At 44.0% G+C, this 18,499-nt stretch overlaps 1 protein-coding gene across 1 annotated transcript in view; it reads right to left on the bottom strand.

Moving 5' to 3' along the window:
• Positions 1-18,499, bottom strand: part of LOC122925899 (glutamate receptor 4) — a 162,982-nt gene that overhangs the window by 92,282 nt on the left and 52,201 nt on the right. The window contains exon 6 of the mRNA XM_044277244.1: positions 17,363-17,467. Within this exon, the coding sequence (XP_044133179.1) occupies positions 17,363-17,467 (105 nt within the window). The remainder of the gene's footprint in view (positions 1-17,362; positions 17,468-18,499) is intronic.

Here is an 18,499-nt window from a genome sequence, read left to right as displayed (position 1 = left end):
ATACCCAAAAAGTGCTCTAATAAAATCAAAAGGTGCTTCAACAAAGTATTAGTTTAAGGGTGTGCATACTTATGCAACCATATTATTTTATTTTTATTTTATATTTATTTATATTTTATTTTATATTTATTTATATTTTTTCTTCCCTCTACCTAAAAGATTTTAGTTCATTTTTCAATTGAGTGATACAGTTTATAGGTCACATTAAAGGTGGGAAAAGTTCTGAAATGATTTATCTTTGTCTCATTTTTTTACATTACAGAAACCTGACATTTTAACAGGGGTGTGTAGACTTTTTATATCCACTGTATATAAATATATATATATATATATATATATATATATATTATATATATTTTTTTTTACTTTTACTTTTTAATAGTTCCCCAAGGGAATTATAGCAGGCGAATCATTAGATTGCATTTCTTATAGAATCTAATGAATTAGCACTGGAGTCTACTAGAATTACACTAAGTTCCTATGGAGCTCTGCCACAGGCTCTTCTTAGGAACTAGTGTGTGGCAGCCCTACACCACTCTTGCGTACAGGGGCTCCCGCACACTGCATCTGGCTTCACTGATCCTCACTGAGGGGAGCCAGAGCACGGTCGGGAGCGTATGCTCCCATTCTTTAACTTCCCAGATGCCATGTTCATATTTGACGACCATATATGAGGGGGTTAAATGTATGTGATTGACGTTATTGTCAATTGCATAGATTAGTCTAGGGTGCCTGCTGTTTAAACGCCGAACCTCCAACATAAATTTACACTGGACGGTCAGAAAGGGATTAAGGCTGTTGGATTGTATCTGTAATTGCTTTTCGCCCGACACATCCAAGACACATGCTCTCAGATCACAAACTCTGCCCAGAATGGCATCTATCAAGCCCAGAGGCTCAAGGACCTGCCAAAATCATGTCCCTGATTGGCTTACAAGCTGTCAGCCTCTGAGCCAATCAGTGCAAGCCGCTCCTTCAGAGGATCATGTGATATTTTTTATCTTTATCCTCCCTGGTGTTTACCTGCATTACAGTTTATGGCTATACAAATATAGTATACAGTATATATATAGTATATAGGCTCTGGATCCTTTTTAGCTCAATTCGTCCAAAACAGATTTTTTTGTGAAATTCATAGTGAATTTGATTTGTTCATCTCTAACTTGCATGCAATTAGAAAAATATTTCAATCCAGGTGCTGCTTTGAAAAATTTAGAATATATTTTTGTGCCAAAATCCCTTTAATCCTTCAATATACCATCTACAATAATGTGCACTACCGAGTAGCTATCAGCATCGAGAACCAGTAAACCTGGAGAACTGCTGCTGATTAGAACCCATCAGAGACCGCCTTGACAGATTCTGTGCTGTGTCTTCATAACAACAATTCAGCTCCTGTTCACACACAAGCCATTGGCATTCTGACATTTGACCTAATTTGTCCTTACTGCAATCAGCAGAAGCAGCAGCTCCCCGGGGCTTGTGGTCTCTGTGGAAAAGTGCATATCCATTCCTGGGAAACAAAATTGGATATATAAAAATCTAAAATATATTTGAAAAATGGAAAGCAGAGGAAAGTTGACATTCTATAAAGACATCACATTAAAAAAAATATGCATTTACTAACATGTCGTCCTGGAAACAGCAATGGTCCCATGTGGCACCATGTCTGAAGTAAGACCTCGGTATTATACAGTCTTTCATAAATTCTACTGAAATTCAGGGGTAAATTTTGGACTATGGTTGGTTATGATTGTAGTTGGTACTCCGATATAGCTGCATTTTAGCATTCACAATATTGCCACAACACCCGGACCACAGAGGGTTCCACTGAACAATAGTTACATTACTGTAGGGTTGTAGGATTATCTAAACTTGGTCCAGTAGAACCATGGAAGGTCCAAATATTGGTGCTGTAATAAGGATATTACCATTTGAATTAAAAGGGCTGTTCAGGATTAGTAAATGGCTACTTCCATTAAGGATTGCAATGTATTATTAAGTGGTAGATTATAACCTAGGAGGATTATAATATAGGTGGATAAGTATATAGCTGGTCAGCTGGGTCCTGAGACTCATGTGGGGCATAAAGCACCCATAGCTCAATGTGCCGTTGGTCCCTTTAAGTTGCATGACTGTGTGAACATACAGCTGAAATACTCTAATTCTCAATTCCTATTATACACTGCCCCTGATCTCTACCATGAGATCAGAAAGAGCAAGATCATAAAGAGAACTGTGTGGCTGTAAAGTTACAGGCTGCACAGTCCTCTCTATCGCTTGGTTTCAGTTATTGGAAGCAGAACTATCAGAATTCAGCTTCCGGCTACATCCTGAACAATTCTGGTGCTGGGAGAGTAACTCACTGCACCCAAGCATGAAACACTAACCCTTACACAGCCCCAGAACACCAGGGCTTTGGACATTAACCCATTCTCTGCCCTAGACCACCAGAGACACTGCCATTAACTTTTTTCTGTTATACACTACCAGGAATTTCCGAGCATTTCTACGATCCTTGCTGTATACTACCAGGGATACTGTTATTAAACTTGTTTTGTGCTTCGGACTACCAGTGATGCAGATAATAATGCTTTCCTTCAAGGTTGGTCTCATGATCCTCATCATTGTCTTACACTATTGGGGATACTGACATTAACCCTTTCAAACTGCAAAGTCAGCACATCCCAATGCGCAGGTGCACGTTGCCGTGGCTGAAAACACAAAGTAAAAAATACAATGCAACAGCACTCTGAGGAGCAGTAACAATATTAAAACTTAACTTTTACTAGGTATATTCCCCCAATTGGGGGGTAAGAGACCCCTTACAAACACAAATAACAAAAAGACAGACAAGACCCCTATAGAGGGGGTTTATATGGCGGTATCGTGCAACATAGGTGATACTGCACACCTAGATAGGTCTCGTCCCCTCCCAAAGAAGCCTGTAGAGATTGTCACACAGACCTGTGGTGGAGGGACTGAGTAATCCCAATTGTCTGCCTCCAAATTAGAAACAGACACAATAAAATGGAAAGTTCTTACCAATTTATTTTGGGTCTCGCTTAGTGTCCACATATACGTGGGCTAAGGCAGGAGGAGGTCGCTTGTGGCAGGTAGGTCCTTCGTCCGGTATTCAGGTAAACGGAGAAGGGCGTCAGGGATATCCAATCGGTGCGGTATCAGAGTGGTATCAAGAAAGAGACTCACCCTAGTACCTCCCTGCTTGGCCTGACCTGGCCCTAGTGACCTAACACGGGGTCCGTGCCCCGCAAGGGGTGGCCCCGTCCGGAACCTTACCCTAGTAAACAAACCCTAGATGACCCTAACGAAGGGTGACTAGGGAAAGGTTGTTTAACTTAAAGGCAGGTGAACATAAGTAATAATTGTCAAATGTAAGGATACTGAGGACTGGGACGCACATATAACTGCACGTATCCAAGGATATGTATACGTGTCCCGACGCGTTTCCTTAATATAACATATCTGAATGTATCCACTATTATAATGAGCTAAGACCCCAAAATCATCAGGGGACACGGGGCTTAGTAATGTGGCTCCTGTCAGTCAAATAGTTGCCACTGTAATAGATATCCCAGTGTATCAACAATGTGGGGGGTAATGGGTTAAACGATACCCTCCAAGGTAGAGACTGAGGACCAAGTGAGGCATATGAAAAACCTATAGGGACACATAGAGAGAGGTAGAGTAAATACAGACCCCCATCCAAGTGTCCCTGCTGCCCACCTCTTGTCAGTATATCGCATGTACTTACATTACTGCTGGAGCGGTCTCACAAGTCTCCAGGGTAAGTGGCCCACAGGTTCAGTGTGCCATCATGTGAGGTGTATGCCTGGCTGGTGCGCCTTGGCGCGCTGTATTTGAGAGCGGAAGGGGGGAGGGCGCTGGTCCGTGCGCATGCGCCGCATGACGTCACATCCTCGTGACCCAGCCCGATCATGTGACGGGGTCAAACGGGGGTATGTGGTGTCACTACACGGCGCATGCGCCGTCGGACCGCGCGCTGCCGGAGAGGACTCGGTGCAGGGGAGGAGGCTTTACTGTTGGTGCCTGCCGGTCCGTCCGATGGGCGTCACTCAGTGGAGGGAGGCTGAGTTACCAGACCGCCCCCATGAGATGCGTCCCTGCAGTGTGGACTGCCGATGAAAGGGGGGGGGGTGGAGCTACATGGGGGAGTATCTGTGCCAGCCCTAGTAGCTACAACACTTGTATTCCAGCAGTGTGAACTGCCGATGAAAGGGGGGTGGAGCTGCATTAGGGGAGTATATGTCCCAGCCCTCGTAGCTACAACACTTATGTCCCTAAGGTAGGGAACGATTAACCCCTTATTGTATGGACTAAATGGGACATTTTGGCGGGTTAAGGAACTAACCAACCCAGAAGGGGGAGACAGGGAGAGGCAAACTTACTGTAAATAGGATAATATAGAGAATAGGGTAAGGCAAATATGATTGGGGGAGAAATTAATAGGTCACGGGGAGGAAGTTGTGCCAGTAGTTAAATAAGCTGCACAGGCAATGCTACCGATGGGGGGGAGAAAATTCAGATATAGCAGCCAAACTGTAGTTGTTCATTTAGGCCGTGAGGGTGGGGCGTATTCAATTTAAAAATCCACCAGCATTCTCGCTGGAGGATCCGCCTATCCCAATCGCCTCCTCTAACAGGTTTATTGATTTTTTCAATTCCCATGAATTTAATAGCTGATGTACGGCCGCCATGCGACGAGAGTACATGTCTGGCTATCGGTGTTTCCCTTCCATTGCGGATGTCCCCAAGATGTTCGCTCATCCGTTTACGGAGTTCCCTCCGGGTTTTGCCCACATAGCGTAAACCGCATTCGCAGCTAAGAAGGTATACCACCCCTACGCTGCGGCAGTTGATGAATTGTTTAATCATGTGGGTTATGTCCGGTGGGTACCCCGTGAAGGACTTGCCTTTAATCAACCAGTTGCAAAAGCTACAATGGCCACACTTGTAGCAACCTACAGTATCACTGTCCAGCCACGTCCTTTGGTTAACCGTGGGACTAAAATGGCTGTGTACTAATCTGTCCCTCAAGTTGGTGCCTCTTCTGAAGGTAACCGAGGGATCAGGGCTCAGGACTTCAGCTAGGTCGGGATCCATCAAAAGGGTCTCCCAGTTGCGGCCAAGAATCCTTTTTACTTGGGTTGCGGCAGAGTCGAAAGTACCTATTATCCTAATGGTTTTCTTATTGTCACAGTTAGACTGTTTGGTGGGACATAACAGGGTGGTCCTATTGTGTCCCAGTGCCTTCTGATATGCCTGTCTCAGAATCCTATCTGGGTAGCCACGTTCACGGAACCTGGTTCTCATGATGGATGCCTGTTGTTTGAACTCGCTTAGTTCAGAACAATTGCGTCTGAGGCGAATATATTGTCCGAAGGGAATTCCCCGTTTGAGTGGGACAGGGTGACAGCTATCCCATCTCAAGAGTGAGTTGGTGGCTGTGGGTTTACGGTAAATGGTAGTCCTCAACCCGCCCGCCATGGTTATATCTAGGAAGGGGAGATCATCCCTCGTGATGGATGAAGTGAATTTGAGCCCGATAGGGTTGGTGTTGAGCTCCTGGACAAACTCACTGAACTGCCCCTTGGTCCCACTCCACAAGATGAATATGTCATCTATGTAGCGGGACCAAAGGGCAACATGTTCCGTGAATTCACTCGGTGTGTCCCCAAAGACCAAAGTCTCCTCCCACCAGCCCAGGAGCAAATTAGCGTACGATGGCGCACAGGAACTGCCCATCGCTGTGCCCCTGAGCTGGTGGTACATCCGGCCATCAAACAAAAAGAAGTTCCTAGTGAGGATGAATTGCAGGAGTACCAGGACAAAGTCACTGTGTGCCATATATTGGCAACCTCTTGCTCTTAAAAAATGAGCGACTGCCCCCAATCCCTTATCATGGGGGATTGAGGAATACAGTGCCTCCACGTCAATTGACGCCAGGAACCACTCCGGTTCGATGCAGATGTGTTCGAGTTTAGTTAGTAAGTCCCCAGTGTCTCTTATATAAGAGGGCAGTGCTTGCACAAATGGGCTAAGGAGACGGTCGATGTAAATGCCCGCATTCTGTGACAGGCTGCCCACCCCTGACACAATGGGGCGTCCCCTCATGGGTATTGTGTCCTTATGGACTTTTGGGAGGCAGTAGAATGTAGCTGTCACAGGATGAGGGGGGTACAAGAACTCAAATTCATCCCCATTGATAAGTCCAGTGCTTTTCGCGCTGGCGAGTATTGTGCATAGTTCTCCCTGATAGTTCAATGTGGGATTGTTCTGCAAGGTCTCGTAGCCCTTTTATTACCTCTCTGAGCAGTACCCAGGAGATCTGCCCCCGCAGCTAAATATCCTGGTAGGACATTCTACTCTTTAAGCAACAGCACTCTGCAAACCAAATAAAGTACAAAAAAGTATTCTAATGCTATGCTTATTATGTAAATTAGAAATGCTTTCCCTAGATGACCAGGGTGGTGTATATAAGGACTCTCTGTCAATAGCTGGACAAAATAGGGCAGCATACTGTGATTTTCTGTTTCGAAAAATGCTGGGCTTCCTGACTGAAATCTAATGGATCACTTTGTAGTCAGTGTGGTTGGTAAGGCGCCATATGTCTCATTTATGAATCAAACCTGGCGCTTCCAGTATTATTATTGTTCTGTTCCTGTGATGAATCAGAGCAATGGAAATAAATCTGCAGATGAGAATAAAGCCTAACCCTACCTCAGTCCTGGACCACCAGGGACGCCAGCTTTTCTCCCCTGCCAGCGCTGTTCTCCGGTCCTCCTGGCTGCTGACTCATCTTCCTGACTGCAGCAGTGATGCATCAAACACATAGGTCACCATGGAGCCAATCACTAGCCTCAGCAGTACCTGGGTTGTCACTGCTGAAGTAATTAATTGGCTGCAGTGGTGATCTGTGAGCAACAAAGACCACCGCTGCAGCCAGGAAAACAAGCAGAAGTGGGAAAGACCGGAGCACAGCACAGGAAGTGGCAGGGGAGGAAATCAAGACTTTTACAGTGGCTACCCAAGCTTTTATAAAACTCAATTAACTCCTTTAAGTCCTGGCAACCTCTTTAAAGGGGTCATCCCACTTCGCCTTTTCATACTTACCTGCTGCCAGTGCGCCGTTCACTTCCTGGATTCTGGCTGGGGGCAGGCTTCATCTTGATTGAAGTCTTCTCCCGGCCGGGCCGCGTATGCGCCATGGTGACTTATTCCTGGCCAATATAGTACAGAGCCGGTGTGCTCGTTCGCGGCTCTGTACTATTCTGTCCAGGAAGAAGTCACCATCACGCATGCGCGGCGGCGTGCGCATTCAGGACAGCGAGCGGCCCGGCTGGGAGAAAAGAAGGAGTCTTCTGCGCAAGCGCGGCCGCCAGGATTCTGGAGAAGAGCGGTGGCCGTAACCAGGGGAGACCAAATGACAACAATGAGGTAAGTGGGGATAAATTTTATCCTAAACGGTGGGAATTTGTTAATCAAATATATTTACTAAAATGATCAATGTCAAATGATTAACAGATTTAACAGTGATCATTATGATGGGAATACCCCTTTAAGACTATCAGCAAACTGAAAATGTGTTTTGCCTGAATTTCATTGATGGGCAAATTCCAATTATGGAGCAGTAGTTTTTTAATATCAAAACAGTAGAGCTGTATTAAAGAATCTCCACCACCGCTGTCTTATACTTTTTAACTTTTCTTTCTTTTTTTATATGTATTATTTGTTCCTCTTGTAACGTTGCCCTATGTGGATGCAAAATCTCTGCTTATCATACAAAATGACCTAAAATGTCAAGTGGCCAAGGTCACAGGAAGATTCTGTGTGATATTTTACTGCTGGAAGCTGCTAATCCCCAGAAGAAAGAAGAGACGAATGAAATACATAAAACATTGCCCCCGGCACATCCTTGTCTAACAATTTCATTTCCATAAGGGGATGTTTCAATGAACACATCCTAGACAAAGGTGTGTTTCCTCCTTAGCAAGGTAGAATTCTTGGTTAGATTTAAGCTACTGAATTATGCATGTAATATAATTCAGGTGTCTAAGGAAAATGAAATGTCTTAGCATTTACGGAACACATATGTTTTTCTGAGGACAATGAACAGAAGAGCCTCTAAAACCAGTTTTGTACTGTTTAATGTTGGCAAAAAAAAGTGCTTAAAATGTAGAATTTTTGAGTATATTGCTTTTTCCATAAACCAGGCAGAAAGGTAGAAAACTAGAACGTTTGTTACGCAGTGGGTTTGGACCCACTATGTCACTTAACAAATTTTGCTTGTGGTTACCTCTAAAGGCGTTAACTTAGTAGCCCCTTTGGTTTATCCTTTAATCATTCTAGACTCCGCTGCAGGGGAACCACCAGAAGTAGTTTCTGTTTAGTGACAGCTGACTCAGGCGGATCAAGAGACAGCAGTGCACCTAAGGAACAGGCTAGAACGCAGTCAGTGGACAGACCGAGGTCAGGGCAGGCAGAGTTTGTTCAATCTGATATACAGGCAATATTTTAGGACAGGCAGCACAAGGTCAGCATGGGAGTCAGGCAGCACAGGGTCAAATCTGCTAAACAGGCATAGGACATGCATAGTAAAGCAGGGTGGAATAATAGCACACTTTCGCAGGACCTTTCACCTGGAAAAACATTGTGAACTAAGTATGTGTTTTGGATAAGGAGGCCGATTGGTACAAACGAGGCTTGAAGAAGGCCATCTACGTAAAAATGGAGAAGCCAAGCTTGAATAGAGGTGGGGTTAGACATCTATTGTCTGCCACATACAATGCTGTCTTGACACCTTTTTCTGGGAAGTCTTTATCACCTACTGACTCCAATTGGGATAATGGAATCAACACCTTTGACCCAATGCTGGGTATAATTACCAGATGTGGATTCAGTTACATATTTATTCCCAGAATTTTTGTACAATCACTCAGAATTGAGAAAGCTCGTTGGAAGAACGAGTGAAACGTTTTCAAGAAATCTACAGTACGTCCAGTTGCCTTGATTTATTCTTTACAGATATACCATGACCTGGATAAATGAGAACCGTCAGAGACATTGTGAACTAAGTATCCTGACATATACAGCGGCGCCCAGGGATCTCACTGCACTTACTATTATCCCTGGGTGCCGCTCCATTCTCCCGTTATGCCCTCTGGTATCTTTGCTCACTTGGTTATAGTAGGCGGAGACTGCCCTTGTTCTGCTGGGCGTCTCCTCCTCCTAGGCTGTAGCGCTGGCCAATCGCAGCGCACAGCTCACAGCCTGGGAGAAAAAAAACTCCCAGGCTGTGAGCTGTGCGCTGCGATTGGCCAGCGCTACAGCCTAGGAGGAGGAGATGCCCACAGAACAAGGGCAGTCTCCGTCTACTATAACCAAGTGAGCGAAGATACCGGAGGACATAACAGGAGAACGGAGCGGCGCCCAGGGATAATAGTAAGTGCAGTGAGATCCCTGGGTGCCACTGTATATGTCAGGATACTTAGTTCACAATGTTTTTCCAGGTGAAAGGTCCTCGTTAAGACAAATTGGTCAGCCCAGCACTCGCAATCACTGGATGGGGAGATTTGGCCGCTTGTTGGCCATTTTAGAGCTGGAGAGAGCGTGTGCGTCTTAAGGAAGCAGGAACCAGCAGACAGAGGTGAGTAAATTGCTGGCCGCGGCCACAGACAACAGGGAGCGAGAGAGACTGATGGTCACGGATTACCAACATTACAACATTGAACCTTCTTGAGATGTTACAGTACCTAGACTGTAGAAATTACTATCTGCAGTCACTAACTGTGTCTGGTAACTACTTTACATATCCCATAATGCCTTGTCCTTGTATTAGATAGGGGAGTGGTGAGGTGAGATGAAATTTAGCACAACCATATAAAAACATGGACAGGATGCTGAAGAGGTACAAATACAGGTCTAAAGCACAGGAGAGGCTGCAGACTGTGTCTGTGCAGCAGCATGCTTGTCACATGCACTGTGTAGATTCTAGCCTACTTCGGGGGGTAGACAATATCATTTTTGGCAAAAACCTAACACCATGGCAACAAAGCAACCTGGACAAGATACTGTGAAACTCTACAAGGTAGTTTTCACCCAATGTATTGTTGAATTGTTGCTATGCAACTGCTCATATACATTGTGTCTGATATTTTAGATTTTAAAAAACTCACAAGAGATAGAAGCAACATGAAACTTCAAGAAAAATGACAATTCCCATAGGAAACTCATCTGCCCTTCTTAATTCATTTTGTATAAATTGCTAGGCATCATGTACCGTAAATAGTAAAGACAAGAAATTGCAGATAGACAGTCATTTATTTCCTAGTTGCAGAAAAGCCTGAACAGCAACAAACAGAAGAGAGTTTAGTATTTAGTGGGAACCTTTTGCTTAGATTTATGGTACGTTGAACCCTCAAGAAGAAATTATTCACTCTTTCTCGCTGAACCCTAAATTCTAGTGCAGACACCTGGATGACGGACTGGGCAATAATGGGTATGAGCATCTTCTACAAGTAGCTAAAAGGCGATCCACAATCTGTTTTGGGAACAGTGTTGGATCATTGTATCTTGGGCCCACCTGAAGAAATGATTCTGAGGGACACATCCAAGCTCTGATGACTATCTACAGGGAGTGCAGAATTATTAGGCAAGTTGTATTTTTGAGGATTAATTTTATTATTGAACAACAACCATGTTCTCAATGAACCCAAAAAACTCATTAATATCAAAGCTGAATATTTTTGGAAGTAGTTTTTAGTTTGTTTTTAGTTTTAGCTATTTTAGGGGGATATCTGTGTGTGCAGGTGACTATTACTGTGCATAATTATTAGGCAACTTAACAAAAAACAAATATATACCCATTTCAATTATTTATTTTTACCAGTGAAACCAATATAACATCTCAACATTCACAAATATACATTTCTGACATTCAAAAACAAAACAAAAACAAATCAGTGACCAATATAGCCACCTTTCTTTGCAAGGACACTCAAAAGCCTGCCATCCATGGATTCTGTCAGTGTTTTGATCTGTTCACCATCAACATTGCGTGCAGCAGCAACCACAGCCTCCCAGACACTGTTCAGAGAGGTGTACTGTTTTCCCTCCTTGTAAATCTCACATTTGATGATGGACCACAGGTTCTCAATGGGGTTCAGATCAGGTGAACAAGGAGGCCATGTCATTAGATTTTCTTCTTTTATACCCTTTCTTGCCAGCCACGCTGTGGAGTACTTGGACGCGTGTGATGGAGCATTGTCCTGCATGAAAATCATGTTTTTCTTGAAGGATGCAGACTTCTTCCTGTACCACTGCTTGAAGAAGGTGTCTTCCAGAAACTGGCAGTAGGACTGGGAGTTGAGCTTGACTCCATCCTCAACCCGAAAAGGCCCCACAAGCTCATCTTTGATGATACCAGCCCAAACCAGTACTCCACCTCCACCTTGCTGGCGTCTGAGTCGGACTGGAGCTCTCTGCCCTTTACCAATCCAGCCACGGGCCCATCCATCTGGCCCATCAAGACTCACTCTCATTTCATCAGTCCATAAAACCTTAGAAAAATCAGTCTTGAGATATTTCTTGGCCCAGTCTTGATGTTTCAGCTTGTGTGTCTTGTTCAGTGGTGGTCGTCTTTCAGCCTTTCTTACCTTGGCCATGTCTCTGAGTATTGCACACCTTGTGCTTTTGGGCACTCCAGTGATGTTGCAGCTCTGAAATATGGCCAAACTGGTGGCAAGTGGCATCTTGGCAGCTGCACGCTTGACTTTTCTCAGTTCATGGGCAGTTATTTTGCGCCTTGGTTTTTCCACATGCTTCTTGCGACCCTGTTGACTATTTTGAATGAAACGCTTGATTGTTCGATGATCACGCTTCAGAAGCTTTGCAATTTTAAGAGTGCTGCATCCCTCTGCAAGATATCTCACTATTTTTGACTTTTCTGAGCCTGTCAAGTCCTTCTTTTGACCCATTTTGCCAAAGGAAAGGAAGTTGCCTAATAATTATGCACACCTGATATAGGGTGTTGATGTCATTAGACCACACCCCTTCTCATTACAGAGATGCACATCACCTAATATGCTTAATTGGTAGTAGGCTTTCGAGCCTATACAGCTTGGAGTAAGACAACATGCATAAAGAGGATGATGTGGTCAAAATACTCATTTGCCTAATAATTCTGCACGTCCCTGTATATGCATGACCAAGATTGTCTGAGTGACATGTTGAAATATTAAATACACTGTGCAGATAAACATATCAAAATCCAAGAAACAGTATCTAAAACGAATGAAAATACAATATCAAAGAATAAAAGGATGTTGATAACTTTAAGGCTACTTTCACACTTGCGTTTGAAGCAGATCCGTCTGGTATCTGCACAGACGGATCCGCACCTATAATGCAAACAATGGTATTCGTTCAGAACGGATCCGTCTGCATTAAATTTCTGAAAAAAATCTAAGTCTAATTGTTAGTCAGACGGATCCATCCTGACTTTGCATTGAAAGTCAATGGGGGACGGATCCGTTTGAAATTGCACCATATTGTGTCAACGTCAAACGGATCCGTTCCCATTGACTTACATTGTAAGTCTGGACGGATCCGTTTGGCTCCGCACGGCCAGGCGGACACCCGAACGCTGCAAGCAGCGTTCAGGTGTCCGCCTGCTGAGCGGAGCGGAGGCGAAACGGAGCCATACTGATGCATTCTGAGCGGATCCACATCCACTCAGAATGCATTGGGGATGTACGGATCCGTTCAGGGCCGCTTGTGAGAGCCTTCAAACGGAACTCACAAGTGGAACCCCGAACGCAAGTGTGAAAGTAGCCTTAGAATGTAACGCTAAGACTTCATTGTGATCTGAGAAAAGTTATGTCCGACCTGCGACCATCACAAGAACTATACAAGAATGCATTTCCTCTTGGCTCGACATATTCCAAAATGTGTGCCGCAAGTTGACCGGCTTTAAAAAAAAATATGACATTGCGATACTCTGTAATGACATGTCTACTCTATACGTGCCCCCCCAAGTGGTTGTGATGTGAACTGCAGACTGTCAAAGATTTTGCTAGCACGCTATAATATTGCATTGAATTAGATTTTAATCAAAGTCAAGCAAAGGTTGGGGTGGACACATCTGTTCTTGCAATTGACTACACATTCTGATGCTTGCATCTCTCATGAAGATCATTTTATTCATGGCAATGGCAGACACTTATGGTAAATCATCAGCTTCAGGTAAACTTCAGGTAGGGTTATCTTCTGCTTAACGGATATTCCAGTTGTACAATCTCCTATATACTGTAGATCGGTGGGAGTCCTACCTCTGGGACCCCACAGGACAAGGACCCCATACCTCTTGGAGCACACCAAAATGAAAAGAGCAGCAAGTCGAGCATGCACACTGCCGTTCCTGTCATTCCTTTCATCTCTACTGGAGTTCCAGAGACGGCCGGATATGGCTCTCGGTTATTTCTAGAACTCCCACAGAGATGAATGGAGCTGCAGTTTGTATGCCTGACCTGCGGCTCCGTTCGTTTTAGGGAGCCCCGAGGAGTACAGGATCCCAGTGATAGAAACCCCACCGATCTAATAGTTATCCCCTGTGCATAAGGCATAACCTGTAACAACAGGAATCCCAATTAAAAGGGCGACATATCATTTGAACAAACTTGTGACATCATAGATTGTCAAAATAATAGGTATATTTTAACCTTTTGCCACCACCTGATGCCTGTCCTTGCCTGTATACGCCTCTATGCTCTTGTTGTCTAGACCTGATATGGAGTAGTGCAGTGTCCTTCTTAAAAGGAGTAGCTGGCACCATCTGTGGTACCTTCAGAGCATAGATGACCACAATCAACCTCAAGGTGGCCAAAATGTTTGCCTGGTTCTCTAGTTTAGCGTCAATACTTCTCTACTATTTGGGGGTACTATATATCCTTGGGGAGAGAGTGCCTTAGTTGGCGTAAGAAGACTTATAGGCCACGGATGCTCAACCTGCAGCCCTCCAGCTGTTGTAAAACTACAATTCCCACCATGCCCTGCTGTAGGCTGACTGGGCATGCTGGGAATTGTAGTTTTGAAACAGCTGGAGGGCCGCTGGTTAAACATTCCTGTTATAGGCCATACATGCTCCTCTGGAATTCGGGGAAGAAAGGGATGCAAATGAGCTCTTAACAAGCTCTGCCTCTGATGCCACCATATGTAAGGCAGCTATCCTAGAAGTCAATGTTTGACCCTTTAAATAGGCCTCGAGACATGACTCAGATATTAAATAAGCCAGCACCTCATCTGCAGACAGCTGTTTCGGGGTGATTGCCCCTCATCAGCGCAGAGCAGAGAGTACTGATGGTGACACATGCATGGTGAGTCAATCACCCCTCCCATGTTCTTCCTCCATCGATTCAGTGAGGAGGACTGAACACAACAACACACCGCTCAGGGGCATGGTTTAAGTAAATTAAAATGGGAGCTGAGGCAAATCTGAATGTTCTCTAGAAGTAACTTGTTAGATGCCAGTGGGACTTGAGATAGTCATTACATACGTGAGCAAAAAGCTTGAACAACCTTAGAGTCAACATAAAAAATGGCGATGAGTTTGGCATTTTAACTGGGGTTCACCAGGAATTTTATGTTGATGGCCTATCCTCTGTGTAGACTCTCGCATCATATTGCTAGGGTCAGGTAACAAGTTTCGATTAGTGGAGGTCAGCTTGCTGTCGCCCCTGCTTTGTCACTTTTAGGGATGCCACATGTTTCGATTATCACTGGGGGTCTCACAGTATAGCAAGATATTTTAGAGGTTCTTTTCCCTTTAATTCCTTGTAATGTAGTTGGTTAGTGATGCCTGATACCTGGCCGTGTTCCTGAAGTATGAAGTAACTGCACATGCGTACTGAACTTTAGATGGGGCGAGGAGGGGGATCTTCTATCATAGTTTAGTAGACTTTCATGCACGCAAGCTGCGTTAAGCCTATTTTTTCCTGAATCTCAGAATTCGCGATACTACACCCACCAATAGCAAAAATGAAGGTGCGAAGTCTCCTGTTTGAATAGAGCGATGATTATGCCTATCTGCTTCCGCTGCTTTCGTTTTCTTTGAGACTGATGGGAACACTTGTCAATAGTCATCAGGCCATAGACTTGAAAGGAGCGGCAGCATGAGTGCGTGACGACCATTGAAATGAGGGGACCACCGGAGATCAAACAGCACGATTAGATAATAAGTTGGCACGGTGGGATGACCCCTTTAATTGGGAATCATGTGGCCAACCTGGAAGAAGCTGAGCGGAGCTGATTGGAGTTGTAGTGGCACTTGGTGTCACTTTGACCAAGTAGCTGGCAGAGGTTGCAGAAGTTTGCTGACACTGGTGCTGTACCCTAACAACATGCCCCATAATGGTGGTAAAGTGCAGGGGTGGACTGGGAATATAAAGTGGCCCTGGTGAAAAACCTCAAGTTGTAGATGGGTCCAAATTTACAGAAGGCAAGGCAACACAAGTAGATGGGGCCAATACAGGTCGGCAGGGTCAGCAATACCATAGTGCAGCACAGAATACCATCCCAAAGAACCAAATACCACAGTGCAGCACAAAATACCTCCCCAGAAGCTGTCCCTCTGTGGTGGCCATCAATAGCTGCCATGTTCTGTCCTCCCCCTCCTCCTCCAATTAAGATATAGAGCAAGTGGCTTACGAAGAGAGATGTGGGCCACAGCACCAAGCCAGACCTACTTTTACATGCTACCTAGACTTCCTCTAAAAATGACCCTCTATAGTGCCCACAGTAGTATGTACCTAGCCACTGGCAGTGAGGAAGGCTTGGGTGGCCCTGTGGGGCATCGGCCCACTGGGAAAATTTCCTGTAGGGTCTATGGTCAGTCTGTCCCTGGTAAAGTGTGACCATTGTTTCAGGTAATTTTTCAGAATAAGTTGCCGTGTGGTGTAAATAAGGCCAAAATAAGACTATTCCTGGCCATTATATGACTTGTATCTGACATTTTTAGCTATTTTCCCTTCTACAATCTAATTTTTCTCTGAGTTAGTGGGCGAAGACTAGCTGGGATCATGTATGTCGATACACTACACATGGAGTGCTTCATAATGTTCTCTAGAATATCTTTAGAAGCAGCAGTAATGGGTGACATTGTAAAGCAGTACTGAGCAGTATAGTTAGTGAAGTTAGACAGTAAACCAGCAACAGCCTCTCTGTTAGTCACCCTGCTTCTGCCTGTCTGCAGCAGTCCTTCCCGTCTCCTTTTACTCCTGCCCCTCCCCTCTCCATAGATTTCTATGTTATCTGATCCTTCGGGGAGCAGGCAGCCCATCTTCACTAAAGATGGATCTGAGCCAGTGAACTGAAAGTTAGTGAAGAGGAGGGGCAGCAGGAGAGGAGTCTGATAAAATGAAGCATCTTTCTCTGATAAGATATATTACAAGGTTTCCTATATTCGCCTATACAATTCATTTATGGAAAAACCCAAACATTTATTCTTTGATTTGCCATCAAAGATGTAACGGCCGTCCAACAGTACTCAAAAACAAAAAAAAATGCAATAAAGTGTTCAATGAAAAACTGTGCTACATCTGTAACTGTTTTCAGATGCAGCAATAATGACTGAAAGTGCTAAAGGGAAAGATGAAGAGGAAGATCAGCAAATCATAACATGTAGGTGAGATACCTAAAGACCCAAACAGAAGAAGGGACATGATGGAAAAGCACAATTTATATGGTTTGGAGGAGCCAAACTAACCACATGGAATAAATAATAATAATAATAATAATAAAAAATTTTTTTTTCCATAACTTGAAACAGATACAGTTTAGGTATATACTTCCAATTCAAAATGGATTAGTTATAGTGCCTGTCATTTCATTTTTTTTTATCTAATACAGGTCCAAAATCTCCTTGCTTCCCTTCACATATAGACAAATGATAAAACTCTACTAACCTACAGTCACCACTAGAGGGAGCTTACTGCATACTGATTAAACACTGGACACCATAATAACACACAATATTCAGTGATCTCCCTCTAGTGGTGACTGTAGGCAGCTAAAATATTATCAGCTCAGTATCCCAAAAAAAGAAAAGAACAACAACTTTGACTACAATAAAAATACTGCATATCCAAAATAAGAGCCAAGAATTTTCAATCTCTTTAGTTTTAAACACTTGTAAGCATGTCATTCTTGATTTGATAGAAAAATCACCTGACACTACTTTATCTCACCCACCAATAGCATTTTTAGTTACTAGGTTACACCGAGAAAATGTATTTGTTTACGACGGTGGAGTAAATGAGGTACGCACCTTCCTGAGGCCTGAACTCTTCAGCTCCAACACATCCATTGTGTAGTTCACTCTTCGACCATAGTGATCAAATTGTACATTTCCAGTTAAACCCTGTATTCGAACCTTTGAATAAAAAACATATAGAGATATAAATATTAGCCTGATAAATATAGTCCTAAGTCATTAGTTGAGCTGACATGTAACAATCCAGGAAACATCTATTCTCATGATTCTTGTGCCGTTCCTCTATTATTCCTATCACAAAATATCAGACAGACAATCTATAGAGATGGCACTAATGGTATGGGCAAATGTCAGTCTGGTCCTATGTTAGCAATAGGCCTGCACCAGAATCTTCACTCATAGAGGCAGAGGACTGATATGGGGCCTGTGATGTAAAGGAGCCTGACACTAAAATGCTTGCTCAGTCTGGCTATTTGCAGTGGCCACTAGGGGGAGCTTGCAGCGCACAGATTTATGCAGCTTCCATTAAGTTTAATACTAGTTGTATACGTTAATATGCAGGAAGCTCCCCCTAGTGGTGACTGGATTCAGTCATAATTGTATAATTTATTCTGTAAAACCGAGGCTCCCCTGTGTGCAGATATATTCTGAAATCGGCAGATAACTATGGACCTAATAATACACTGAGGGACATTAATTTTAATTAAAGTTCAGTCTTTTAGGAGAGCTCTCAATGGGGATGTGGGTGCCTGTGATTTTCGCATGATATAAAATGGAATAGGACTAGTTCAAACACCAGAACAAACCAAATGTCTTAGGATCGGGCAGGATCGGTCTATTCATTAATACTGAATAATAATAATTAATAGCTCCGCTCCCATGTGCTCCCCCGGCTGGGGGATGTAGAATGTAAAAGGAAGATCAAGCCTAGTGCAATGACTTCGACAATACCGACATATACATGCTATAAATGTATCTCTGATTATTACTCATGATTCACGAGGGGGGCGCTCTCCTCCCCTCCCCGCTGGGAGCAATCAGCCTGTCAGTCAGTGCAGATAGTAGAGGGGGGGGAGACAGGTGCTGCGTTCCCCACTTGAATGCAGCAAACTCATGGCTGCTCCAACTAAGCAAGGTGCCGATTTCACTAAATGGACCCGTATCCGTAATACCGTATGCTTCCTTTACCTA

The sequence above is a fragment of the Bufo gargarizans genome, chromosome 2, assembly GCF_014858855.1.
Source record: "Bufo gargarizans isolate SCDJY-AF-19 chromosome 2, ASM1485885v1, whole genome shotgun sequence".
NCBI lineage: Eukaryota > Metazoa > Chordata > Amphibia > Anura > Bufonidae > Bufo > Bufo gargarizans.
Note: the sequence above shows the minus strand (reverse complement) of the source record. Positions and strands in the feature narration are given on the sequence as shown.